The 26,287-nt window shown below is 29.0% G+C and overlaps 6 protein-coding genes across 22 annotated transcripts; 3 read left to right on the top strand and 3 right to left on the bottom strand.

The window, feature by feature from the left end:
* The first annotated feature begins 444 nt into the window (after positions 1 to 444).
* LOC105680260 (lys-63-specific deubiquitinase BRCC36) lies at positions 445 to 2,312 on the top strand. 4 transcript variants are annotated; one of them, XM_033318778.1, is made up of 7 exons: positions 445 to 546; positions 957 to 1,124; positions 1,207 to 1,411; positions 1,497 to 1,585; positions 1,654 to 1,755; positions 1,913 to 2,015; positions 2,092 to 2,312. In XM_033318778.1, the coding sequence occupies exons 2-7, from the start codon at positions 1,011 to 1,013 to the stop codon at positions 2,232 to 2,234; spliced, it is 756 nt and encodes a 251-aa protein (XP_033174669.1). In that variant the 5' UTR covers positions 445 to 546; positions 957 to 1,010; the 3' UTR covers positions 2,235 to 2,312. The 4 variants fall into 4 exon arrangements, with proteins under 4 accessions (XP_033174669.1, XP_033174668.1, XP_012236322.1 ...); XM_033318777.1 differs by having other exon boundaries at positions 456 to 762; XM_012380899.2 differs by having other exon boundaries at positions 456 to 832.
* A 184-nt stretch (positions 2,313 to 2,496) lies between these two features.
* Positions 2,497 to 7,556, bottom strand: LOC100743059 (kinase suppressor of Ras 2). Its single transcript, XM_012380895.3, has 16 exons — positions 7,404 to 7,556; positions 6,717 to 6,860; positions 6,476 to 6,623; positions 6,116 to 6,379; positions 5,900 to 6,053; positions 5,649 to 5,827; positions 5,312 to 5,575; positions 5,090 to 5,229; positions 4,583 to 4,706; positions 4,312 to 4,523; positions 4,055 to 4,231; positions 3,510 to 3,695; positions 3,294 to 3,427; positions 3,084 to 3,221; positions 2,885 to 3,014; positions 2,497 to 2,767 (listed from the first exon to the last, which is right to left on the bottom strand). Exons 1-16 carry the CDS (start codon positions 7,554 to 7,556, stop codon positions 2,615 to 2,617), a joined length of 2,700 nt encoding a protein of 899 aa, XP_012236318.1. The 3' UTR covers positions 2,497 to 2,614.
* A 2,032-nt stretch (positions 7,557 to 9,588) lies between these two features.
* Positions 9,589 to 15,301, top strand: LOC100742937 (ankyrin repeat domain-containing protein 13D). Of its 5 annotated transcripts, XM_024364959.2 has the most exons (15): positions 9,589 to 9,891; positions 10,641 to 10,776; positions 10,853 to 10,977; positions 11,311 to 11,356; positions 11,429 to 11,572; positions 11,717 to 11,788; positions 12,202 to 12,382; positions 12,467 to 12,692; positions 12,769 to 12,897; positions 12,974 to 13,124; positions 13,205 to 13,366; positions 13,457 to 13,557; positions 13,641 to 13,729; positions 13,846 to 13,849; positions 14,141 to 15,301. In XM_024364959.2, the coding sequence occupies exons 1-15, from the start codon at positions 9,793 to 9,795 to the stop codon at positions 14,204 to 14,206; spliced, it is 1,731 nt and encodes a 576-aa protein (XP_024220727.1). In that variant the 5' UTR covers positions 9,589 to 9,792; the 3' UTR covers positions 14,207 to 15,301. The 5 variants fall into 5 exon arrangements, with proteins under 5 accessions (XP_024220727.1, XP_012236411.1, XP_012236410.1 ...); XM_012380988.3 differs by lacking the exon at positions 13,846 to 13,849 and having other exon boundaries at positions 9,591 to 9,891; positions 13,460 to 13,557; XM_012380987.3 differs by lacking the exon at positions 13,846 to 13,849 and having other exon boundaries at positions 9,591 to 9,891.
* Positions 14,284 to 19,488, bottom strand: LOC100747553 (protein lin-37 homolog). 3 transcript variants are annotated; one of them, XM_012380994.3, is made up of 8 exons: positions 17,179 to 17,570; positions 17,003 to 17,081; positions 16,761 to 16,899; positions 16,478 to 16,693; positions 16,039 to 16,222; positions 15,785 to 15,933; positions 15,605 to 15,662; positions 14,284 to 14,483 (listed from the first exon to the last, which is right to left on the bottom strand). In XM_012380994.3, exons 2-7 carry the CDS (start codon positions 17,079 to 17,081, stop codon positions 15,641 to 15,643), a joined length of 789 nt encoding a protein of 262 aa, XP_012236417.1. In that variant the 5' UTR covers positions 17,179 to 17,570; the 3' UTR covers positions 14,284 to 14,483; positions 15,605 to 15,640. The 3 variants fall into 3 exon arrangements, with proteins under 3 accessions (XP_012236417.1, XP_024220732.1, XP_012236416.1); XM_024364964.2 differs by lacking the exons at positions 14,284 to 14,483; positions 17,179 to 17,570 and adding an exon at positions 19,359 to 19,488 and having other exon boundaries at positions 15,363 to 15,662; XM_012380993.3 differs by lacking the exon at positions 14,284 to 14,483 and having other exon boundaries at positions 15,363 to 15,662.
* LOC100747437 (multiple inositol polyphosphate phosphatase 1) lies at positions 17,229 to 19,997 on the top strand. 7 transcript variants are annotated; one of them, XM_012380992.3, is made up of 9 exons: positions 17,229 to 17,351; positions 17,951 to 18,141; positions 18,247 to 18,557; positions 18,630 to 18,755; positions 18,825 to 18,969; positions 19,049 to 19,149; positions 19,213 to 19,322; positions 19,400 to 19,594; positions 19,671 to 19,839. In XM_012380992.3, the coding sequence occupies exons 2-9, from the start codon at positions 17,973 to 17,975 to the stop codon at positions 19,837 to 19,839; spliced, it is 1,326 nt and encodes a 441-aa protein (XP_012236415.1). In that variant the 5' UTR covers positions 17,229 to 17,351; positions 17,951 to 17,972. The 7 variants fall into 7 exon arrangements, with proteins under 7 accessions (XP_012236415.1, XP_024220728.1, XP_033174661.1 ...); XM_024364960.2 differs by lacking the exon at positions 17,229 to 17,351 and adding an exon at positions 17,358 to 17,478; XM_033318770.1 differs by lacking the exon at positions 17,229 to 17,351 and adding an exon at positions 17,598 to 17,615.
* A 2,111-nt stretch (positions 19,998 to 22,108) lies between these two features.
* LOC100742700 (venom acid phosphatase Acph-1) lies at positions 22,109 to 25,836 on the bottom strand. 2 transcript variants are annotated; one of them, XM_003486537.4, is made up of 8 exons: positions 25,817 to 25,836; positions 25,400 to 25,670; positions 24,601 to 24,799; positions 24,205 to 24,380; positions 23,869 to 24,115; positions 23,090 to 23,216; positions 22,742 to 22,944; positions 22,109 to 22,515 (listed from the first exon to the last, which is right to left on the bottom strand). In XM_003486537.4, the coding sequence occupies exons 3-8, from the start codon at positions 24,787 to 24,789 to the stop codon at positions 22,375 to 22,377; spliced, it is 1,083 nt and encodes a 360-aa protein (XP_003486585.1). In that variant the 5' UTR covers positions 24,790 to 24,799; positions 25,400 to 25,670; positions 25,817 to 25,836; the 3' UTR covers positions 22,109 to 22,374. The 2 variants fall into 2 exon arrangements, with proteins under 2 accessions (XP_003486585.1, XP_012236454.1); XM_012381031.3 differs by lacking the exon at positions 25,817 to 25,836 and having other exon boundaries at positions 24,601 to 24,793.
* Between the last annotated feature and the right edge of the window lie 451 nt (positions 25,837 to 26,287).

The following is a 26,287-nucleotide window of genomic DNA, read 5'->3' as shown; positions in this document are numbered from 1 at the left end:
ATTTAAAAAAAGAAAGAAAGAATTATTGATATGATACGCTACAGTCCCCTTTGTAACATTATAAACAAAATTTTTTCTGTATGTCTACAAATTACAGAAATATTTAAAATGCAGAAGTTAGGCGGAACTTGTATAATCAATGTATTTGAATTACCATTTATAATTAACGAGTGAAATATTTTTTAATGTTCTATTCTTTTACGATTGATCTCTCTTATTAAAATAATTTTACCTTGTTCATTTAAAAAGAAAGATGTAATATTTTTGTAATAAAATAACTTCTACAATTATAACTTTTTCACTCGTTTTAAATCTTTTATATACTTTCAATTTAGCAAATTTCATCGATTTTAAAATATACATATGTATATGATGTATATTTCCACGTGGTATACATGCATATTTACTTTTCATATGTACAGATTATATTTATTGGAAAAGAAACGTCGTTTAACGCCACCTACCTTGGCTGTCACATTTTCCAAATGCGAAAGGGGATTCCACTTAGAGTAATAAGTGCACATCGATGCATAATTAGTGACAAAGTTTAGTTTGAACATTTTAATATTTCACGAAATATAATTTGCATAATAATATATAAAAGTTTAAAAAATACGAGAATTTAAACAATATTGTTATTTCCGTTCCGAAGATTTGCATAAATATATATATGCGTGTAATTCGTATGCAAACTTTAGTGATTTTCAACATTAATAAAACAATAATTATTTCATAAGTTTGTTAAAAGGAATAATTGAAAGTATAAACATTGGAATAACAATATGAATGATAATTGGTTTTAAGTTTGTTTTTATTTTAAATAGTATTAAAGGTTACTTCTCATTTTTTGTTTATAAAGTTTATATTTTTAAATATAAAAGAATGATTATACTATTTACCTTTGGTTACTAATATAAAAGTTAATCTTTCAAATCTCATGTTTAATATGATTACAGGCTCTCCATTTATAAGAAACATTGAGAATAATAATTAAGTTTGAGATTTGCACAATGTCTGCATTTACATTGTCAAAAGTAGAATTACAGACTGACGTATACATGGTATGCTTACAACATGCCCTATCGACAGAAAGCTTTGAAGTAATGGGTCTATTAATGGGGGATGTATGTTCATGAGTATATATATTTATATAATTTGTTATATATGTAAAAAAATATATATTGCTTCATTAATAATTCATGTTAGACAGTACGTGATGTTGCAAAAATCATAGCTGTCATTATTTTACGACGTCTGGACAAAAAGAAAGACAGGGTAGAAATTTCAGCTGAACAATTGTTGAAAGCTGTTACTGAAGCAGAACGCTTAAGTGAAGAATTGAAACGTCCTGTGCGTGTTCTTGGATGGTATCATTCTCATCCTCACATCACAGTTTATCCATCACATCTTGGTCAGTATAGAAATTATTTTATATTGTTATGAGAACAGATTATAATTACAAAAGAATCATTTTCATGTAACGAATACTTTCCCAGATATTAGAACTCAAACAAATTACCAAACAATGGATCATGGTTTTGTGGGTTTAATATTTTCAGTATTTTCAGAGAGTAAAGAAACTAAGGTAAACAATAAATAAATAATCTTAATGCTGTGTTACATTTTCAGTTTGTTAAATAAAATATTTTTTAGGAACAAGAGATTTCTTTAATTTGTTTCCAATCTCACAATGAGAAAGTAATAGAGATTCCATTAGAAATTGTTCATACACCAATATCAAATACATGTTTAAAAGTAAGTTTTCAAATAATACGGATTTGGTTACTTTTGATCCACAAGTAAATCTCAATTGTAATTTAATTTTTATATATTTTTCAGACGAATACAGATTTGGTTATTTTTAATTTATAAGTAAATTTCAATTATAATTTTATCTTTATATATTTTTTAGACAATGACAGATTTGCTAAAACTTTTGGTACAAGAAGAAGATGAGATGGCAGAAACATTTAAAGATCATCAGGATATTCTTGCCAACATATACAATAATGCTGGTTAGTTTATTTATTTTATAGTATGAAGAAGTTCTATTTGTTATAAAGAGAAAATTAATTGAGTTATTAATTACAGTGAGAACTCGAACATTGGTTCACATAACAGATATAATTACTAAGCCTTTGGTGCTAATGTTTAAGAAAAGGATAGCTTTAAATAAATTACGCGCTGCGTATCTTCGAAGGCAACTACAAGAACTACAAAAAATGTGTAACTGATGAAAGTTTTTGTTGTGGTTAAAAACAATGTTTCTCAATCTTTTTGTGTGTTATAATATACCATATAAGTACATTAAATTCAGTATTTTTTTTTATTTTATAACAATGAATTCCCGCTTAATTTTCGTAATATTTATTGTTATGAAAGATGAAACGATGTTTTGTATACAAACTGTGATGTTACTTAAGAAATAAAATATCATTAATTTTTTTTCATGCTTATTTTAATGACGTTTGTTAGCCTAAATGAGAGGTAAACGAATGAATCTTTCAGTGATTATTTTTATTTTACCTTTCACGAACAAAGATCTGGCAATACTTGCACAGTTCTATATTTACACTACGAGAACAACAGTGTATTTAAATAGACTTAAATGTATTCAAAACACGGATTCTGCAGAACGAGAAAGATGTATAGGGTGAGAAGGACTACGTGCTAACCTTTTGCGAGGCAGCTTTTCCAAAGTAGTTAACAATTTTGCAAAATCGGGCCGATTTTCTGCATGATATGACCAGCAAAGCATTAGGATGTCCTATGAAATATATAAATAAATCAATAAGAAATAAGAAAAAGACTTATGAATTTTCAGGGAAGCTTGAAAATAAATTAATTAGAACTTTATAAAGTAATATTTGAATATGCTTTGTACCTTTACATCACGCGAAGCTTGCAAATTAGCTAAGGTTTGCTTCATTCCTTTACCAACTTGCCAAATGATAGCTTCTGGAGGTTGTCCTTTAAATGGCCATTCTCCACATAAAAGCTCATACCACACGGTCCTATAGTAATTTTTTAATGAAACGGATAATATTTTTAAATTGCAGTTTATGTCATCTTTTTGCACTAACCCAAATGCATAAACGTCGGTAGCTTCTGTAAAGGGTAATTCTTCCTGATCCCAATTCTGTTGCGGTCTCAATCGTCGAACAATTTCAGGAGCTAAATAACATAACCAGCCAGGTGGTATACTCAGTGCATTTCCTTTTCTGTTTATCAAAAAAAAATCGATAAATATAAAATCACATTTCACGCGATATAAAACTAAGTAAAGAACTTACCTGTTTACATAACAAAGTTTCGTAACGCTGAACAAACCGAAATCTGTAATTACAACTTTTCCGTTTTCTAAAAATATGTTTTTACTTTTGAGATCTTTATGAATTATACCACGAGCATGAAGATATCCCATTCCCTAAATAATGAAGGACATATTAAAGATTATTAAAGTAATTAAACTTTCATACTAAAAAATTCATATAATATTCTTTATGTACCTGAGAAATCTGTTGAGCGATGATAGTGGTTTTGTTCATATTAAATTTATCTTTACGTAAATGAATGTGAGTGTAAAGAGTCATGCCTTTGCTCATACTAGTCACTATCGCCAAGCGCGGAGGCTTCATGCAAGCTCCCATAAATAAAACTAGATTTTCGTGTCTAGTTTTTCGGAATGTAGCCACCTATAATTTCAATAATGCATATCAATTAATTCCAGTAAGTAGTATTAAAATAATTCTATATTAAAATATAATTTCATAATAGATTTTTCAATATTTATGTTTACGAGTATTTGTACAATGAAACCATTTGTACATAGAACAAAAATTTAATTAGAGATAATAGTTTATTATATCTTTAATCACATACTACAATTAATCAATCAGTTCATGTTATATATAAGCAAATACATAAGCGTTAGAGTAAGCTGTCTTTCTCGTAAAATACCTTATATGAAATTTTACAATTAATAGAACTGCACTATACCATATTAATAGAAGCATTCGAATTACGATATCTTTTTATTATGACATTTATTTACCTCCAATTTGAATGCTTCCAGTGTTTTGTCATCGTGTAAATAGTAGTCCATATTTAAAACTTTAATTGCAACATTACCATGCCAATAGCCCCTGTACACTGTACCAAATCTTCCAATACCTATAGGTTCCCCAATTTTTAATTCATCATAAGGAATGTCCCATTCTCGCATAGATAACTGTAATAAAAATCATCAATTCTCAGTCCAAACTGATTTAGAATATAATAATGTTGCAAAAATATATTGGCATTACATACACTATTCTGTCGTGGCCAACGACTATCTCCTGGTTCTCCATCCGAGACTTGAGAATCTTGCGAATCAACTCTAACCGGTGTTCGCTCGGAATCTGTGCTAACACTACCAGATCCAGAAACACTCACAGTTCTTTCACTATCACTTGACATGGTTGTACCTTCGAGTCGATGAGTCTCTAATGTAACACCTCCTTTCTCATTGAGCACAACATCTACAAGTAAGATATCATAAATTTGCCATCTATTGCAATGAATATTATGAAGTAATTACCTGGAAAATGAAACTGTTGTTTGGCAGGTGCCTGTGGGGTTTGGCTAGTATTGGCAGGTAGCAAAGCTGGACTAGAAGGCGTTGAGCTGTTACAGCTCGAGGTATTTGAACTAGAATCCGCGCCCTAAAAAAAAGAAAGAAAAAATTAAAATTATATCATTAACCTTTTAACCTACAATATCGTGTGAGAGACGTGGTACGTTGATCGGGCCAAACATAAACAACACGTGTGAGAGGTGGTACGTCGACGTTATTGATTTATTATTCATTTCAAGATAATAAATATATCTTGTTCAATGATCAATTGATAGTAATTATTTATCAAACATCTTGCAAAAAAAATTAGTTGTACCTTACACATGTATTTACATATTAAAAGACATGTGGGATTTGCACAACTTCAAACGCTCAGCCAAACCGTGAAATAGCTCGACGTGTGTCCGACCTTGTTGTTGTTTATGGCACGCGATATTGGAACTTAAATCGTAAGGCAAGAGGTTAACATACCTGAAAAGGTATATTCATAGAAGAATGTGGATGCGATCGTTTTCGATCCCTTCGATTTAAAGAGCTCAATAAATTTGAATTATGATGATTGGGAGATGTTATACCAGGCTTGCTTAATATTGGAGAAACATTTACCATACCTAAAAATTAAAATTTACAAAACATTCTGAAAAGGAATTTGTAAGAAACGATAAAATTAAATTGAAAAAGACATATATATACCGTCGCCTTGTACGGTTCTTTTAAACTCGTCAAAGAGTTCCTGAGGTAGGCCACAAGAAGGTGGTACTTTGGATTCGCAATCTCGATGACATTTGTATTTACATTCTTTGCATTTCAAACCTGTGCCTATAAACATCTGCTTATCGCAGTAGTCGCAGGTTGTCATCATTTTAAACGTTTTGGTAAAGCGGTGGGCAATTATATGGCCCATTCCCCGGGTTACAGTCGGAGTACGCGGTGACTTTGGCACTTGGAGACTTGTTACTACCATAAATAAAAACAATTTCTAATATTCATTTAACAACATAAAATTTCTAAAATGAAGGATTATATTTACCTGTTCCCTTAAAACTGTTATCATCACTTTCAGCACTAGAATAAGGTGGTGACTTAACAGGACTATTACTATTTAGCAAGAGATTTTCCCCTGTAATGTCTGCATTACTACTGCAAGATCCTGATTCTGTAGGCAAACGATTTCTTCTCCCGACAGAACCAACAGAATCATTTCCACAACTGTGAAGATAATACATATAACTTTCCTTTAAAAAAGGAAAAGGACCATGTTACTAAAAATGTAATTATTACCTTGAAGCTGTATCTCCATTTTCAAGACGGTTTGCTAATTGTGATTCATGAGACTTTGACTTAGTTAAAGGAAACACTTCTGGTTGTGATATTGTATTTTGTAAACCTATTTGATGTTTTTTGCAAGGAGGTGGAGTTGTTGGAAATTTAATTCCTGTTTGGAAAAAAGAACATTTTTTACAACTGTATAAATTAGGAAAAATAAGAAACACTTACCACGTCCTGGCCTTTGTAAAAGAGGTGTGGAAGGAGGACTAGTTGAAGATAAGGATGTAACGGAAGAAGCTTGTGCTAATATATCACTGTTAAGATTGTTGTTATTATTATGATATGGAATGCTGTCTTCTGAAGGAACAGAGCACCTTGTCGTACGTGATCTTGCTGGCCTAGGAGACGCTCCAGTACGTAAATGAGGTCTATCCCAAGAATCCCAATATAAATTCATATCACTGTTATCCATATCTCCTTTCAGGAGAACGTCTAAATAAAGTGTTATATAAAATATGTATATATATCTCAATATATATTTATAATAATAATTTTATTAAATATTATATTAATCAAATAAATCATTACCCATATATCGACGAAGATTGTGCAATGCTCTACACAGTCTACGTAATTCTTCCTCATGTTTAATAGTTGTTTCTCCCAACATAGTACCTAACTCATGCTCAGATTTTTCTTGAAGAGCTTCAAGTGAGTTAGCTTTAGAACAAATCATCTAAAATTTGTTAATGATGTAAAAATAAAAAAAAATCTCAATAACTATTTAAATAAGAATAAGAATCTCATGTTTCTAAAAATTTATTTGTACCTGAATAGATTCTTGAGTAAGACCCACTACTCTTAACCATTGCTGCAAGGATGGATATTGTTTCATCTCTGCAGGCAATGATTCTTCTAAAGCCATTCTGGCTTTGGTTACAAGTTGCTTTGAATATAATTTGATAAGTTTTCCCTAAAACATATTACATTCATATAAATAACAAAAAACAAATAAAAGAACATACAATTTGCATCTCCTTTAATAGTAAATTAAATAACTTCATTACAATTTTGGTTTAATTTTATGATTACCAAAAATGCTTCTTAATCATTGATTTTTAAGTCATGAACTATTTAAAAATCCTTCTTATTATGGAGTGGTTAAAAGATTGATTTAAAAAATATCAGACAAATCTTTTCAACAACTCGAAAGACATCCTACTCTAAAATATATAAAGCACAATTCCTTAATTTGTATTGAAATCATTACCAGTAAAGAATACATAGTAAAAAAAAGTAGCAGAAGATTACTTTCAAAGGGAAAAAGCTTTAGAAATATTCATTATGATAAATCGTCAGCAGACACATAAATACAAATTTCAAGACGATAAAGAAATATATTTGCAACTTGTTGACAATCAGAAAGCAACCCTTCGCGAGGTCAAGGCAACCGTGCTGAATGTAATAAAGGATAAATTAGGGAAGGATTGAAAGGATCGCGCTCTCTTCAAGGTACCTCGAGCGTTCGAATTTCCTGTTGAGTCAGTTCTGCGCTGGTGGAACATTGAGTCCTCAAGCCTTCAAGTCGTTCAGCGGAGATGTCAATCATGGATTGAACGACATCTAAGGCTCGACAATTTTCTTGCTCCGACTCTTCGTCGTCCGCCATCCCGCGCCACGATGACGGCCCCGATGTTTCGTTGAACGGGAGGCCGATTTCCTATTTCACAGGCATAATTTCGTTTCGCACGAGGCTCCTATCGGTCGCGGATTTATTACTGACTCTCCGTGTAACCAAACCACTTATCAACATTGACAACCATCTTGGCCGCCTATCGGTGACGTCAATCGGTGCCCGACAATCCGGGATCTCAGTGCTCAGTGCGTTCATTCGAGCGACATCCAAGCATTCCTAAAGTCGCTTTTCTCGATCGCACAGGGTGTCACAAAATATATGGAGGATTATTTATAGGATGGGCTTTAGATATCAAAACGATAAAAAAACATAGAACAAGAAATGAAGGTTGTTCTTTGAGTTATAAAGAATTTTACATAGATACATTATATTAAAAATATAAAATACTTATCTCTCTATCTCATTTACATACTTGATATCTTTTACTCTAAGACTGCTTCTTGATCTTTTGTCTACCATGGATTCCCTTTAAATAATCTTTTGTTGCTATGCATACCCAAGATTTAACTCAAAATTTTAATCCATAATGTGTTTGACATATGTATATTTGAAACATTCAATCAATTGCTCATTAACAAGATTTAGATTTAAAGAAGAGAGGTTTATTATAAATAAATACACATCCTATTAAATATTTTTTATTCGGATAATAAAATAATAACTTGCGTGTGTGAGGACTTCGCGGGCTTTGCGGCACCAGGGAGTCCATGGATCACAAGTTAAATTTCCGAACTGAAATAAATGACGACATAGGATAAGTATGGATAGAATTTTGGCTGTTATATTAGAGTGATCAATTATAATACTATTATAATTGAAGGCTACAAGGGAAGGGCACAATATATCACATTTTTTATTTTTACAAAAGGACAGTTTTAATATTCAATATGTTGTCGATTCCATATAACTAAAATTATCCTTTTTTTTGACTTTGAAATTCTTTATAATTTTAAAAATATTGTTGTGATATTAAAACATTGGTAGTTCTAACAATTATTTTTCGTCCTTTTTAATAAAATTTCGTCAACTTATAAACTATTTTTAAAAGACCCATTTCTATCTTTGAATTCCACTTGCAATGTCATGTTAAAATACTTTTTATACCAAGCGTACTATAACTAAAATACATTTTAAAAATGCGTAATAAACCTAAGAAGTTTTGTATAAAATCACGACGATTATTGCTATATATTTACAATATATATAGGTATCAATACATAATTATAAAATGTTATAAATAACTATAACTATTAATCAACTATCAATATTTTAAAAATATATTCAAGAATAGTGCAATAGCAAGAGCACATATTTAATTTCTAAATTTTAAATAAGCTGAGAAATAGGTTTGGCTGTACGGAGATATAAATATTATATTTCCAATAAAAGATGAAAGTTGCAAATTATTATATTTCTTCTCTATAGTCTTCATTTATTATTTATTGTACATACAAAATGTTCTCTGTGCCATCGTGTGAATCTGATTATGTATCTAGCGATATCGATACGTAATACGAATTTTGAAATCATCTATTAGGTTGTCCGAAAAGTGTCTTTCTTTTACAGACACGTCTTTTATAACAACGCATCTTTATACAAACATGAAACCTAATCTGTGGAACGTTGTGATCTTTATTTTGATAGAACAAAATGGATCATACTTAATTTGATAAAATAATATAAAATGAAAAATGTTGGTATCCATTATTTCCTTATAAAACGAAAGAAACTTTTCGGACGACCTAATATATACGCGTGCAATGGAGTTGTATTTTAGATTCATTCTGTTTTTTTTTCTTTTTTATATTTATTACGATATGTGTAATATGTGTACAAAAACAGAACGATATATGTTTCAATGAATAAAAGATACATCAAATTCATTTGAAGCACAGGTGAAGAAGAATTAAGGCTGTAATAGCGTAGAGTTGAAGTGCATTGGTTTAGGAACGTTAAAAGTCTGATAGCGTCATATATGTATAAGCGCCACTTGCAACATTTCTTTCGTTGACTTTGGTGCATTCAATATGATATTCAAGGTTTCTTATCTAGCTATTTTGTTCGGTCAATGAATGATCAAAATTTAGTCGTTGCTTATTCGTTTCGGTGTCATGTATTTGTTAGACGAAATTTTATGTTGTTCATTCAAGTCGTGGAATTTATAATAATTGTTGGTGTTGTATGTTACCGTTAACAAAACTTCAGAGAAATGGTGAATATAGACACGATACAAAAAAATTATCCGCTCCATTGGCTTGTGTGGAATAATAATTATGTAGAACTCGAAGAAGAATTATCTACAAAGCTGGTTGGTAAAATGATAAAAAATAGAAAGAAAAAGGGAACTGTCATTTGGTCATTAATCGTGTTTAATCGTACCTGTGATTGAACAGATACTGACAAGAACGATACGCGAAGCAACTATATTTATCAATTGTTTTCTTCTTTCTATAAAACATCTATAAAATGTATACATGACAGATGACAGTTTTTATTTCATGTTAGATATTAGGGTACTTGTTTCGTAATTGTCAAAAAGTAAAAAATATATATAAATATGATAAAAATAGCTCTATTGATATTAAAAATTTGATATAAAGAAATTGTTTTTTGCACATATGTGTGTTATTTAGATTATAAAATACAATATATACATACATATAAATTTTATTTTTCTGCTAATTATATTTTATTGCGTCAGATGGTTAATTTTGAAATTATTGAAATTGTTTACATATTATGATATTGATTTAAGATCATTTGATACACTGACAGAGAGGCTGCTGAGTGAAACCTTGTATGAGTTAGAAACCCTAAATGTTCAATGACTTGTAACTTCTGATGCTATGTGTTCAATATACCAATGATTTGATAAACCTTAATAAAACTACTGTGCTAGTTATTAATGTTGAGAGCACGTAATGTCATTTAATATTTATCCATATGTATGTATTTCTTAAAATTCAGATCATATATTTAAAATAGCTTAATAATATATTTATGAAATGTCTTAAATTGTTATATATTAATAAAGTAATAATATGATATTTTTTATAGCATGATATTGAAAAGCTTGATAACAGAGGAAGAACACCATTGATGTTAGCTGTGACTTTAAGTCATATGGAGTCTGTCGGAGTATTGTTGCAACATGAAGCTAATGTTAATACAGAGAACACTCAAGGATGGAATGGTAATAAACATATAATTGTATCTATTAAATTACCAAATTAATCAGTATTCAAATTTTAATCTTATTATTTTTACAGTGGTTCAGGAGGCAGTTGGTACAGGAAATCCTGAGTTAATACAAATGGTGCTAGCACATAGAGATTATCAAAGATATTGTAATCGGGTAGCTGGTATTCCAGAATTACTTCATAAACTTAAACAAGTAAGCTTATTAAGTCATGTATTTATTAGCCATGCAGAATGTTTGAAAAGTTTGTGAGCATTTGAAGATCTTATTCAGCATTTGTAATAACAATTTATTAATTATTTCCATGAGACGAATTCTTATGAAAAAGAAAGAATATTTTCTTTCATATGTGCATAAATAATAAATTTTGTCATATTCAGAAACAGTGACAAACCTTCACAAACACATATACATGCATGTCATGTGCTTTTCATCAACCATTAAAGAAGCTTATAAGTGTTTGTCAATCATTCTCATGGCTGATGGAAATCTTGATTTGGTGAAACTGAAATTGAATAATATTTTTAGGCTCCTGACTTTTATGTAGAAATGAAATGGGAGTTTACTAGTTGGGGTAATTATAAATTACATAATTTTTTATTGTTTTTGACTAGAAACATTAAACTAATAATTTATTTATTATTAGTTCCCCTTGCATCTAGAATATGTCCTAGTGACACATACAAGGTATACAAACAGGGCAGCAATGTAAGAATCGATACAACTTTATTAGGGTTTGATCATACAAAGTGGCAACGTGGAAATCGTAGTTACATCTTCAAAGGACAAAGTGAGTATTTGAATGTGGTTCTTTGCATGAACACATTAACATTCCTTGAGTTTATTTTAATCGTCAGGTTTTTTTTGTATGTTTTCTTTTATATTAATAGTAGAGTCTTTTATTTGTTCTATAATTGTATATATTAAATGCAAGCTGCATCACATGTACCTGTGGCAATTAGATGTGAACGGAGTTATGTGTTCAGTATGGTGGGACGAGAGTCAGGTGACAGAATTACTTTTAAAATTAATGTGGTGTGCAGAATGGTAGAGAATATTGTAAAACACTTCTGTGAAGTAGAAAAGTTTTCTTATCTACATATTTATTTACTTCTATTTCTATTTATTACTATTTTCTTATAATTTTATTACTTTTGAAAAGTTGATATAATAAGTTGAAATTCTAGATGGTAAGTGCAATCTAGACATTGTAACAAAAGTAATTACTACTAATATATTCTATATCTTTCTAAGTAGTTAAATATACTTAAATTAAAAAGAAATATTTGAAATGAATTAGTGTTGACGTAATTAGTTGTAGAAAATTACAAACTTAAATAGAACAATGTGAGAATTTTATTTCGATAAATCTTTCTTAAAATATGTCTTTTCAGTAATAAAAAACATTTATTTATGCAGATGATGGAGCAACAATGATGGAGGTAGATCACAAAACAAGAAAAGTATATGTTGAGCATATTAAACTCGTAGATATTGATGATATGCAATTAATGGAACCCTCTGAAGAAGGTGTTTTAACCCGGCTTACGAATCCGATTGTTACTACTTATATAGATACGGATAAAATTAGCTTTGAACGGTAATTATTTTCCTTTATTATTGCTATTTTATTAGTGTTACTACATTCACGTGTTTTCATTAACAATTATTTATGTTCAACTAGCAATAAAGCTGGTTTGTGGGGATGGCGCTCTGATAAAAGTGAAATAGTTAATGGACATGAGTGTAAAGTGTTTAGTGCATGTAATGTAGAATTAATAACGAAAACTCGATTAGAACATTTATCTGATCCTGATAAGGCACGAGCTCGTGCTCCTCGTACACCTCTTCAGTCGTTTCTTGGCATGGCGGAACAACAGCAGGAAAACAGTAATAGCGCAACTACTAGTGTAATTTTCTTTTTTTTAAACATCTTTGTACATACATTATGTGATCATAATAAAATTAATTTATTATTCGTTTTAGGAAGAATATAACAATGTCGGAAATCCTTCTAATATAACAGCTGAGGAATATTTTGACCCAGACGTTGATTTAAATGGAAGAGATATAGGTAGACCAAAAGAAGTTAATACAAAAATTCAGAAATTTAAGGTATTACAATAAAACATTATACATACTAAGCTAATATCTGTATATATAGTAAATATGATTAAATATGAAATTGCAGGCAACTTTATGGCTTAGTGAACAGTATCCACTAAGTCTTCAAGAACAGATTATGCCAATAGTCGATCTAATGGCAATATCTAGTTCACACTTTGCAAAATTAAGGGATTTTATCCAAATGCAATTACCAGCTGGATTTCCTGTTAAAATCGGTAAGCTTTAAATTTATTTATTTTTTTTTAAGTTAATTGGTATTATTTGACAAATGATGAAATTATTCTCCTTTTTGTAGAAATTCCTTTGTTTCATATATTAAATGCAAGGATAACGTTTGGAAATATTTTTGGCATGGATCAAGAAGTGCCTCATGTAGGACATTTAGAAGAAACTAACAGAATGACTTGTTTAGTTGATGATATTTGTTTTGAAGCACCAGTGGGATACGTAAAACTAGGTAAATTTAATATTTATATAAATTAGATATTAAAGGAAGATATCGAATATGCATTTTATCTACGATTATATTATGTAATTATCTACTTAGCAGGTGCTGAAGTTCGGACGCAATTTATGGAAGAAGAAGACGATCTTTTACAATTTGCTATACAACAAAGTTTGTTGGAAGTTGGTAGTGAACGCGATGAGGTACAGATGTCTAAAGCTTCTTATATCTCTCCAAAAAGATTTATATTGAAATAAATTCTAATAATGTAACTCAATTTATTAAGGTTGATATATGGGAAGCCTTACGAGCGCAGAAACCATCACGGCCCACAACGCCCAATATGACAACTGAAGAAGAAAGGCAATTACAAAGGTATGAAAATACGTCATCTATAGGAATGCATATGCCACTTCAGATATTTCGCTTTTATTGTAAAAGTTCTAAACATTTTATTTTGCATGTGTTCTTATGCAACAATTCAAATTCAGAAAGGTGGGTGATGGATTGCTATCAGTATTAGATGCATAATAAATATTTAAATTGACAATAAAAAAATTAACAACAAAATATATATATATTTTTGCAGAAAATTCAAGGAATTGCAGCAAATATTAGAGAAAAATACAATTAATCTTGGTGTTCTATCTTTTGTACATGTTAACAATATTATAATAAATTTTGTTTAATGCAATAATGTCATTAATATTACATATAATAATATAATATTCTTAGGAAATTTGTTTAATAAGTCATTGTAAATCTTCAACTTCATTTTTAATGCAGGGCGATTCAGGCAAGTCTGGCACTGTGTCAAGACAGTACTGCTGGGTGTGCGAGCGGTCGGAGTAACTTGGATAAAACAAGTGATATAGAAAATGCTGACTCACTCGAAGACACGGCGGAACAATTAAGACTGGCATTAAGACTTTCAGAACTACAACAGTTGGAAGAAGAACAACGTCGATTGTTAGAAGAAGAAACGTTTCGACAAGTGCTTGAGTTATCTCTTACAGACAAGTGAACGTGCAATACTTATTAAAAAATTTGATCAAATTATACTTCCACAACTATGTGAAATCTTCCAGCTGCGCAAGCATCATGTGGCTGTCATGCGCGAAATCATTTCCTACAGTTCACAAAACACATTAAATAAGTAATCCAGTTGTTTACAACAGACATTTGTTATTATAATATATATATATATATAGATATATAGTTACAGTATACATAACTATATATACATATACACATATATGTATATATATATAGTTACGAATACAAGTCAAACGGTGGAGATAATATAACATTAACTATGAAAGTAAATGATTTAAATTATGTTATTTATTTCTTAGCTACATTTTATATGAGTGAAAAGATTGAGTAGTACGGAGGAACATGGTATATACGAGTATATATATATACTCAGAAGTCTTGAAAATTACAATTGCTCTAATAAAAAGGACGGAATATTCTCGGATATCCAATTAACATTTATTCAAATAACATCAAATAAATAGGGATAAAATCTCGTTGAAAGTACGTACTGTAAGTTACGACTGTCAATATTTCGAATAAAAAGCTTGTAATTCTCAAGCCTTCAACGGTTATTCGTTTTGTCCTTTCTCCTAGTCTCTATAGACTCGAATCTTCAAAAACTTTTAGCATCAAAATCTAGGGATATATGTATCGGATTAATATTTTAATTAATATTCTATATAATAATCTACTAAAAAACTGCCTCTTAATGTTCGGGCAATTCCAAGTTCCTTTTTATACCCGTGATAATACAATTGTAAGTAGCGTTTCGATTAATTGAGAATAGTACCACTGTAATGAAAGTATATTATTTATTCTTTATAGTTTATTCATTGTAGACGAGTAATTTCGTTGAAAAATTTAGTACAAATCAAATGTATGAAATAAAAAACAAAAACAGAGTTATTACTTAACTTGTTGTCAGTATACCAACAGTTTATCGAGAAACAAACAAATTGTACTACATATCATTATTCTGTAAAAATTTTTATTCCAAAAATGAATTATTGCTTGTCATAACATTTCTTTCATAGATGAATTCATTTGTCTTAACAAAATATAGTTACAGTACATTAATTATATTGTAATAAAAAGGTATATTTCTACAAGCAGTATATAGCAGGTATAATTATGTGTATAAAATAAAACGTGTGTAGAAAAATACGAAAAAAGATATTTATATGACACTAAAACTAAAATTATATTTATTACCAATGGGTGATAGTAATCAATCTACCAGATAATGGGTTACTCAAATTCTGATTGTGCCCTGAAATAGAAATAATGTTTTTATAATAAAATTACCTTTCACAGTATAAAATATAATCTAAACGATATTTTTATATAATTCCATTTGTTTGCCTACATAATTCCAAATTTTTTAATATGTACCTCTTAAATATAGTATTTAATATATTTGCACCTTGCGTAAAACGCAGTTCATTTTTATGTGCTTGTTGATGCCATTTTTTGCGCACAGCATTCCAATGTACTCTATGTTCTCTCAACAACATTTCTCGTGATTTTAGGGTTTGTCCGTCCTATAATGTATCATGTATAACAAGTATTTATATTACGCTGTAAGTAGTGATTATGATATCATATTAGATCGATAAACATAAGATTCATCAAAATAGATATCTCACATAATCTAAAATCAATTCTTCTTTTTCTCTAGGTATTGGTGAAGGTATACGATTTCTAGGTATAGCTTCTTCACAAGGTAGTGGAGGTGGCAAGTAATAAACATCACGAACTTCTCCATTACTATCCAATATATTATTACTTATATTCACTTCATTCACTATTTCTGGACTTGGACTGCGTACTCTGAATATAAAAACAGTATAAAAATCATCTTTCTTTAATATTATTTTTTAGAGTTCAAAATATATGTAATAAACTAATTAAATGGATCCTTCTATGATATTTTATGAGTAATGTTAATTCTAATATGTTAAAGTTAATATTTATGAAACTATAATAGAAATAAACAAATATTAAAAAATTATTATACATAGAAATCAAAATAGATGAATAATAATTGGAAATTTACAGCTTTACGACTGTCTTCTATTTACTCACTTTGGTACAAGATTAGGATTTCTTGGTTGATTTGCCATCCATGCTCTACATATGGGATAAAGTGGTGTATCTTCTTGAAACTGAGCTAAATCAACACTTCTATCAAATAATTTCATTACATAAGTATGATGAAATGCAGTATCCATTTGCACTTGTCTACGGCGTCTAACTTTACGTGGTTGTTGAAAACCCATTGATTTTGATCTGTACATATCACTGTAAATAAAAATATATTATTTAATTATAAGAAAAAGAAACATTTATACATATTAAAAGAAATTACATTTTTTTCATTGAATGCTTATAATCTTGGGCAGAACTTTCTTCACTTGAATCTGCTGATGATCCTGTATCACTATGCTGCAATAATTCTCTCAGAGCACCTTTTAAACGATCTCTTGCAACAAGTACATCATTATCTCCTAGAGCAAAATATATTTTAATATCAATTATTTCACACAGTCAATTATAATATTCTACTAGTTATTACTATAAAAATTAGGTATAAATAATATTCTCTATTACCTAATTCATCTTTTATTTCTATCTTCACACGACCAGGTATTGGTACAGGTGGTGGTTGAATATTTCTCTTTTTCCCCATCTAAATCACAAAATGATTAGCATTCATTATGTCATATAAACATTTATAATAGTCTTATCAATTTCTAAAACTCCATAATAATGTATTACAAACATACCTTCCACAAAGGAGTTTAATTCATTTGAGCATTGAATTACAATTACAATTTACAAATTACAATTTTCTTTTAAAAACAAAATTGTACGTAACTATTATTGCGAAAAAGAGATATGATGAATCAATATTAAGTATTTATTAATAAATGTAATATTGCGTATTCGAAAATATAAGGTTAGAATATAAACCCTAACATGATTCTATAATATTTCGACATAAACGAAAATGAAATAACTTTCAATTATATTTTTGTTTTATTTTTAATCTTTTCAAATAAAAGCTACGTTATGTTAGTTGGATAGTAAGTAATTATTGTAGGAACACAAATCAAATATATAAGCATCTCTGCATGTAGTTTCCAGTAGTTGTAAAAGTTACGAGTTTGTTCGCTATAGCATAGTTTACTACTGAATTATTCAATTTTTAATATTTTTATTGGTCCCAAATTAACTTTTATATTTTTGGAATTCGATCATGATGAATGTTATATTTTTTATTTTTACATGAATTATTAATTTAGTTGGTTATATACGTTTTTGTAACAAACCTAAATTTTTCAAAATTGTATCTTGGCTAGTTGTATTGAATTACATTTTATTAAGTGCTAAAAATTTTGTAATTTCAATTGAATTTACTGATTTAAAAGTTATTGAAGTACATATGTGCGTATGTGCATATTAGAAAATTGTGCAATATAAAATTGTGCATTTTTGATAGTTTCATATCAAACAATGTTTCAATAATGTCTTAAATACTAATTTTGTATGTTGCAGGTAGTCAGAAACTAATAAAGAGATGCGACTATTAAATGCTCAAGTATTTTTAATTATTAATGCAATAAGTGCAGCATTTATCTTCGCACACAATTGCCTTTTGGACAATGGAGATTATAAATGTAGAATAGGAACTAAAACACCATATAGATTTATATCAAACCATGATGATTCTCCTCTTGAATACCCAGGTTTCAACCCAGTATTTAATTCAATACAATAATTCAATATATAAAAGATTAAAGTATTCTTTATCTTACTATTCAATACCAAAAAAGAATTTTTATTAATCACAGGTTGTATTTCAAGAAAAATATGGTTAATTTTAAGACATGGTACAAGATATCCTGGTAAAAAGTATATACCATCTATGATTGAAAAATTGCCAAAGTTACAAAAGATTATCCTAGATAACTATAAAGAAAATGAATCAGAATTTACAGATGAAGATATAGACTTATTTAAAGGGTGGAAAATTACTTTTAACGAAGATGATATTATGAAATTAGCAGAAGAAGGAGAAAATGAAATGATCGATATTGGAGAAAGATATCAATCCAGATTTCCCACTCTTATGCCAGAGATTTATGATAATCAAACTTATAGAGTAAAAATATACAATGTATAATATTAATACATATTTTTATTATATTTATTAAATAAAAATATGAATTTTTAGTTTAAGTACACTGCCACTCAACGCACAGAGGAAAGTGCTAAGAACTTTGCTACTGGTTTATTTGGAAGACACAGTAGTTATCGAGTTCAGTATCCAGAAGCAGAACACAAGGATCCTGTGTTAAGAGTAATTTTCAACTATATAATTCAATAATAATATTTTCTGTTATTTGATCATTTTGTTTTAAGTTTCTAGTTTTATAAACGTTGTCAACGTTGGCGTTCTGAAGTGGACAAAAATCCGGATTCGCGAATAGAAAAAGAAAAATTCTTGAAGAGTAATGTTTATAAGAAGATGTTAGAAAACGTTTCTAGACGTATTGGTTATCAGGTTGATCACGGTATGCAGTATACATGGAAACTAATTATGAAACACTAAACTAAGAAGAAAAATGTATCAAAGTAAAATTTACGTTTTAGAAATTGTACATTTGATGTACGTGATGTGTGGATTTGAAACTGCATGGCACAAAAACTCAGAGTCACCATGGTGTAGAATATTTTCACTAGATGAGTTCAAAGTAAAATTTTAAAGTCTAATTATTTGTTAAATTATTATGCTAAATTAATTGATATTTTTCTAGGTACTCGAATTTGCAGATGATTTGGAATATTATTGGAACGATGGATATGGTTACAAATTGTCTTATGAGCAAGCTTGCCCAGCTTTGAGAGATGTTTTTAACTTTTTTATGTAAGAATACATCATTTTCTTAGAAAATTTACTTACATTGAATATTATGTTATTAAAATCTTGTTCTTAATTTATAGGGCAGATGAAGGACTGGTAGTATCGGTGTATTTTAGTCATTCAGGAACCATTTTGAAACTATTAGCTCTATTAGGAATCGCTAAGGAAGATCAACATTTAACGCATGATTTATTTTCGTTATATGCGGAGAACAGAGCCTGGAGAACTGGGGTTATCGATACTTTCGCATCTAATATCGCATTCGTTTTATACAAGTATATTTATTTATATATTTTATATGTAATCTAACTATAATAATCTAATATAATAATAGTTTTCTTTTTATTTTAGTTGTTCTGGAGGTCCCAGTATTCTTTTCATGCATCAGGAAAGACCATTACATCTACCAGGTTGTCCTATGAATGTGCCATGTCCACTGTCTACAATGAAAGCACTTTACCCTGACCAAGAAGAGGAATGTCAGTTCGAAACATTGTGTTCAATGGAGGAATCATCATAAGGATGATGCAGGACCATGACAGACTTTATAAATTGTATCAAGTATATATATTTGCAGTTTATTATACATAAAAAAAAAAATGAAATGAATCGAACGTTCCATTTTAATATGACATGATATATGACATATTTATGTACCGACCTGAAATATCGACCTCGTAAAAGATCAGAGTGTTTGAATTATATACAATTCAATCATCGAAAGGGATAAAAATGGGCTACACGACATCGCGCCATTGGCTATGAAATTACAAATTACAAACAAAAATTATTTTGACGAATAAAACCATTTAGTTATAAAACAGCATCACTTAATTGGCAAAATTTAGACTGCACCGTAGAGAGCATAGTACTTAGCTTGATATGATATATCAAAGACTAATTGTTTGATATAAAAACAATGTAAAAATTATCTTTTAGAAGACTATGTTAATTACGAGATCCCTTCATAAACAACTCAATATTATAAGTAAATCTTGGCATTTAAGCTGTTAAGAAGAATATGGAATATTGACTCTACTTGCTCGCGTAGGGAGAGATATTTCCTAAGTTGCGGAATATTTATCTTTGTCCAGCGATATTTTACAAGGGAGTTTTATATTAGTAGTTTTACTAGCAGCACTTCGTGTCAAAGATACTTATTTAACTTAGAACGGCAGAAAGAAAATGAAGTTACTAACACTTTATTCATAATTTTGTGTTATTACAAAGATCCGCATTCGTTCAATTTTGGAGTCATTAAATCAAATTCGCAAAGTTTGTATATAGACATCCTTGCGCAGGCGTATAAGAAAAAGACGGCCGATCAGCAGGACCGAGTTAAAATTTTTGAGACCTAGGATTATTGACCCAGAAGTGGCCTCTTTCATAAAAAAAATGGAGAAGGGTGTTAAAATGAAATAAATTTACGTAAATATGAAAAAAAGTTTATTTTTAATAAATTAGATTAACAATTTTTTAATATAAATTTTGAAAACAGTTTTTTTTTAATATTTTCTCAAGACAAGTCACTCGTTAAATACAATGCATTTTTCTTAAATAACGAGGCCTGTGGAATAAATCTTATACATTCGCTCAAGTCTGTTTTAGTTTGTAATACAAGATTATGCTAAAATATTGCTCTAATTTATTTACTATTTTAATTATTTATATTATTTTATTTAATAAATAAAAAGCATTATATCCACTATACTTAATTATAGCAATATATAGTAAACTGATAAAGATAGCAAACTTTAAAAACTCCTTATGATTATCTATTTTAATACTGTATAGTTCGTTGACTGAAATAAACTTCCCGGCATATAATATTTTAATCTGTGAGCGGGTTTAAAACAAATGAAAAGCCGTTCTCAGCTAAGTGGGAGTCAGTTGGACGAAGTTTTGGCGCAGAATATCATTTTTATTGTGAAAAATCGTGGCTTCAAGATATATCCTTCATAGTGCCTGTTTTTAACTATGTATTATATATGTGTTAACTATATATTATATTTGTGTTACTGTTTTATTATCTTTTATCGATTATCATTAGGTTTATTTAACTAATACGTTCTTATTTAGTATTTTGCTAGATATTGTTGTAACAAAGTGCTGTAGTTTTCCGAACTTCCTGTGTTCTTTTGTCGTCGATCGTTTATTTTAGTGTTAGTGTTACCAACAGCTTACATTGTAAGTTTTTGAAACAGAATTTGAGTTTGATTATTGTTTCATTTAGACACAACTGGTTCAGTTCTATATATTAACTTTAGACCTTTGGTTATGTTTTGTGCATATCATTTCGGAAGAATGGAGATATATAGACGTTATAACAATTAACGATGACAATTATGGTGAATTATAAATCGTCAACATTTGATGCGTAGCGATTATTAACGTTTGAGTTATTCTAACAAAAATGAATGTAAGTATACGTTTATATTGTTTTTTTTATTGATTTTATTGACCTGTGTGATAGGTTATTGTTAAGTATCCGATTAAATATGTAACATGTTGCGTATTCGCAACTTCAAAACATTTGAAGTAAATCATGGACATAGGAATTAATTATAAACAGAAGATAAGTGGCCGACCGTCGGATACCAATACTTTAACCATAAGTTAACCATAAGTTAATAAGTAAACCATAAGTACAATTATAGGCAGAATTCATTGTTATCGGGAGTTTTTCGCGAATATTTCGGAACTAAACGAGTATAGCTTTTATATTTATAAGAAAAGGTTGATCAAAATGTTGAGTTTTACAATATATCCAAAAATCATCGAAACCGAAGTTTAGACAGTCTTTTTACAGTTTTACTTTGTTATTTTGTAATAGAAGGAGATACATTTGAGCAACAAGATTTATAGGTAGTCTAAGTTTCGGGTTTTAATAAGCAGTTGTAGTACAAATGACATGTTTTTAATAAACATTGTTTTAATATTACACATTTATTATTGAATTTATATGAGTAAATAGTAGAATATTATAGAAATCATTTTATCAATCCATTTAGTATTGGTTTATTACTATCCATATTTATATTAATACTTTACTTTTTTATTCCTGTCCACATATTTCTTCCAGATTTGTCGGTATTATAGGCATTACAAATTTTTTGAACTTATCCAATGGACACATTTTGTCATCACAATTAGGGAATTTGAGTAATTGAATATTTTCTTTGTTTCTATAAAACATCTGTGAATAAAGGTTATAATCGTGTATGTAGAAAAATTATGAACAATATTATTAATCGTGAAAGTTTCAAAAATTAAATGTTGAAATTTTCCGTAATATACATTTTTATATTAAATTGTATCTTTATCTCCCAACTTCAAAATTAATACTCTGTAGAGACATATTTTATAGAAAGATGATTTTTTAATAACAATTTGCATATATACATGCGTAATCATATTGTTACCTGAATATAATATTCGTTATCCTCTTCATGTAATTCAAATATCAGAGTACTACCATAGTAAGGAATTTCGTTATCAAAATTGTCTAGTGCTGCAAGTATGTAAGCAATATTTAGATCATGTGCCGCATACATAAATGCTTTTCGTGTATCATTCTTATTTAAATGATCATCAACATGATTTAACCATTCGCGAATCCACATTCCTGTCAAGTAGAATTTATTTTAATTGTATAAGACAAATGAATATTATAGTAGATATTAAATATAGATATATGGGTAAAATAATTTTTATTCTGACGCGAACACAAGAAGAATAAAAAATTAAAAGTTATAAGATTTAATATTTACCAGCTAATAATTGCTTCATTTGTGGAGTACGAGTCCGAATGTAAATATCGTTTACGGCTAACTCATCTAGCTTTCCATGTGGAAAAACAGATTTTGTCCATTCGGGTAATTTTAAACCAATATCTTTCTAAATGAGTATTTTAAATATTCAAAAATATATCTATCACCTTGGTTGTCAAACCAAACTCACATTATTTATATAATTATTTATTAATATTTAGATATGTATTATATATGATTGAAAATGTTTAGCATATTAATACTATAAAAATAAATATGCAGCTGAAAATAAAAATAAATGGGCAGGTAGTAGAAATGGGTACTAATAAAGTTTCATTAAGTACAAATTGTTTACATAAAAATGTAAATATGTATTAATTTCCATTATTTTCTAGATACTATATACGTGTATGCTATAAGAATAAATAAACTGCAGATTTTTGTGCATTTATGGAAAATGTAAAGATATTAAAATGCATAGGATACACATAATCTGTAAAGGTATACCAAATATTCAAAGTACAACATTTGTTATAATATTTAGTGGTAAAAAACAAATATTTACTGAGGTACTATTTTTCTTTAGTATTATTCATAAAAATAACAATAAATAGCGCAGTCCAATGATAAATCAAATTTGTGTTGTATAATATTAGTACTAATTCGAGTAAACCTTACTGATACCTATTTTCACTACCTGTTACTTATTTTTATCTTCGATTGTATATTTATTTTAAACATCTAGCTCGTAATATTTGCTATGAAAAGATATTATTTACCTGTGCGTACAAGAATTGACGTAAGTTGAACGTTCTAGATTGTATGATATTACCACCTGTATGTTCAGATAAATACCTATAAACATCTTTATTCTGTTTTTGAAATTGCACTATAGCCTCATCTGTTTTCTCCACGTTATTTCTCCATGTATAGAAATTTGTTAAAAATTGCCCATTATACAGGCAATCGTTCGAATTCAGCGGTGTCCATACAGGTATCGGTTGCCAATTTAAATTAGAATCCCACCTATAAAGCTTATTTTTTTTAGATCAAATTACCGTATAATTGTATTAGAAGTTAATTGTTTATCAAGCAGCTAAAATTTTATTTAGGACCTTTGTTCTTCACACGGAGGATATAATCCAGCTGCTACTAGTTGTCCACTCATTACAACTCTCTCTACCTCATCGGCACGGAACCAAATATCTTTTGAAGTGTAAATTCGTCCTAAAAATTGGTCGTATCTTTCACGAAAATATTGGCCAAGTTTGTACAAGGACAGTTTACCAACCTAATATATAAATTAATATTTTTGTATCGTCAAAATCATTTATTATTAAAATGAATTGATTTATTATTGACATTAATCATTTTGTATCATCAAGCACCATTGACATTTAATTTCTCTCCTATTGAATGTGCAAAATTTGAAGGAATCGGAATTTTAACACGTGCAAATTCATAAATATTTCACAGTTTTTATGATGATAGTTATACAAGAAGTAACATACGTTTGTTAAACCTCCTCGTCCGGCTGGTTCGTAAGTGTAGTTAACGTAAGGATCGTTCGGATAGTACTTGATATTCGATGGCATTCTGTTTCCATGTCTAAATATCGTTTGTATGAGCTTCAGCTCGGCCCAAGATGCTTGACAATAAAGGAGGCAAATGATGATCCTTAAGATCCATTTAATATCCATGTTTCTGGAACTAATTGAAAAATGCTCAATACTTTGAACAAATTTTTTTAATTTAAGGTAACACCATTATACATATTTATTATCATGACGTTGCCTTAATTTATTGCATGAATTTTATGATGCTTTATTTCAGTGAGGCATGTTGTAGGACACGTTATAAACTAATTGTAAAGTTACAATATTTCAATGGAATTTAGTAAGAATAACATAGATCATTGAACTTTTTAAGCGCTATTTTCACTAAATATTTATATGCTTTGAAACTATTATTGACAAATTGATAAAACCTGATACTTTTATAGTATTCACATAACAGACCATATTGTAACCTTACCGAATCTCGTTGACTGTAATTTTATTTTAGAGAACTCGCTCGTTCATACTGCGAAATTTCATTGGTGTGTCACATAAATTATCATTGAAGATAGCTTATCGATAAAATCAACATTATCAGTTAATTCATATTCTATTATTTCTTTTTCTTATGGCTATAGAATAAAATATATCCACGATCATAACGATTATGAATATTTTATTCACCGTATTATTTACCACAATATAATTTGCCAGAAAGTTCGATTAAAAATTTTTAAGAAATTAATAAATATACCTAGAAGAGTATTGTACTCTGTAACACTCTATTGATTTTTAGGAAATATTTTCGCCTTAGTCTTGTTCACTTTTTCAACTTATATTTACATAACACTTGATTGCTTTTTAGGAAATACTTCCGCCTTGTTTCTGTCTATTTGATTTATATACTTCTTTCAATTTATGTTTTATGCATAGCACGTGTCAATAGACTAAACGGATATAATCTGGTTCTGCAACATCGTTCTGATTATTTAAATTTCGATGACGTCCGAGTTATGTGGTTCTAAAACATTTAGAAAGTACGGATACGTTATAGGTCACTAGTTCTTAAAACTTTGAATTTACTATTATACAATTCAATTATACAAGGTTTTATAAATTTTGAATAATTTTGTAGTTTCCGTAGACATAAACAAAACGTTAACTTACTTACTCTCGTAAAGTAGTCGATAATATAATATTTGAATCGATATCGCAGACACAATATATATATATGTATGTCATATTCATTAGATATTCGTAAACAATAAAAAAAAAGTATTGTTATCTGTAGACAATGTCATTTTTTTGTAGCTTGCTAACGTCAAACATTCAAATGAAGAAACTATTTGAAACACTTCGAAAAGCTATTGATAATATATTCAAGGAAGAATAAGTCTCTAAGAGAATGACAATAAAACTATTTTCCATCCTTTTTCTAATGGTAGCGATAATTTCCTTCTATATGAATAATCACAGAAACAATATGAGAATGTACTATCATTCATTTATTTCAGAAAGATTAACTTTATTCATACTTATGAACGAACGTTTTCTTTCCAGTAATTTCATTGTGTTCCATTCTCTGTATGTAATTTTTTATATATATTTCACAGCAAGCATAAAGAAAAATTGTACAAATACG

Source organism: Bombus impatiens, unplaced genomic scaffold (assembly GCF_000188095.3).
Source record: "Bombus impatiens unplaced genomic scaffold, BIMP_2.2 scf_0114, whole genome shotgun sequence".
Classification (NCBI taxonomy): Eukaryota; Metazoa; Arthropoda; class Insecta; order Hymenoptera; family Apidae; genus Bombus; species Bombus impatiens.
The sequence above is the reverse complement of the archived record's forward strand: the minus strand, read 5'-3'. Positions and strand labels throughout refer to the sequence as shown.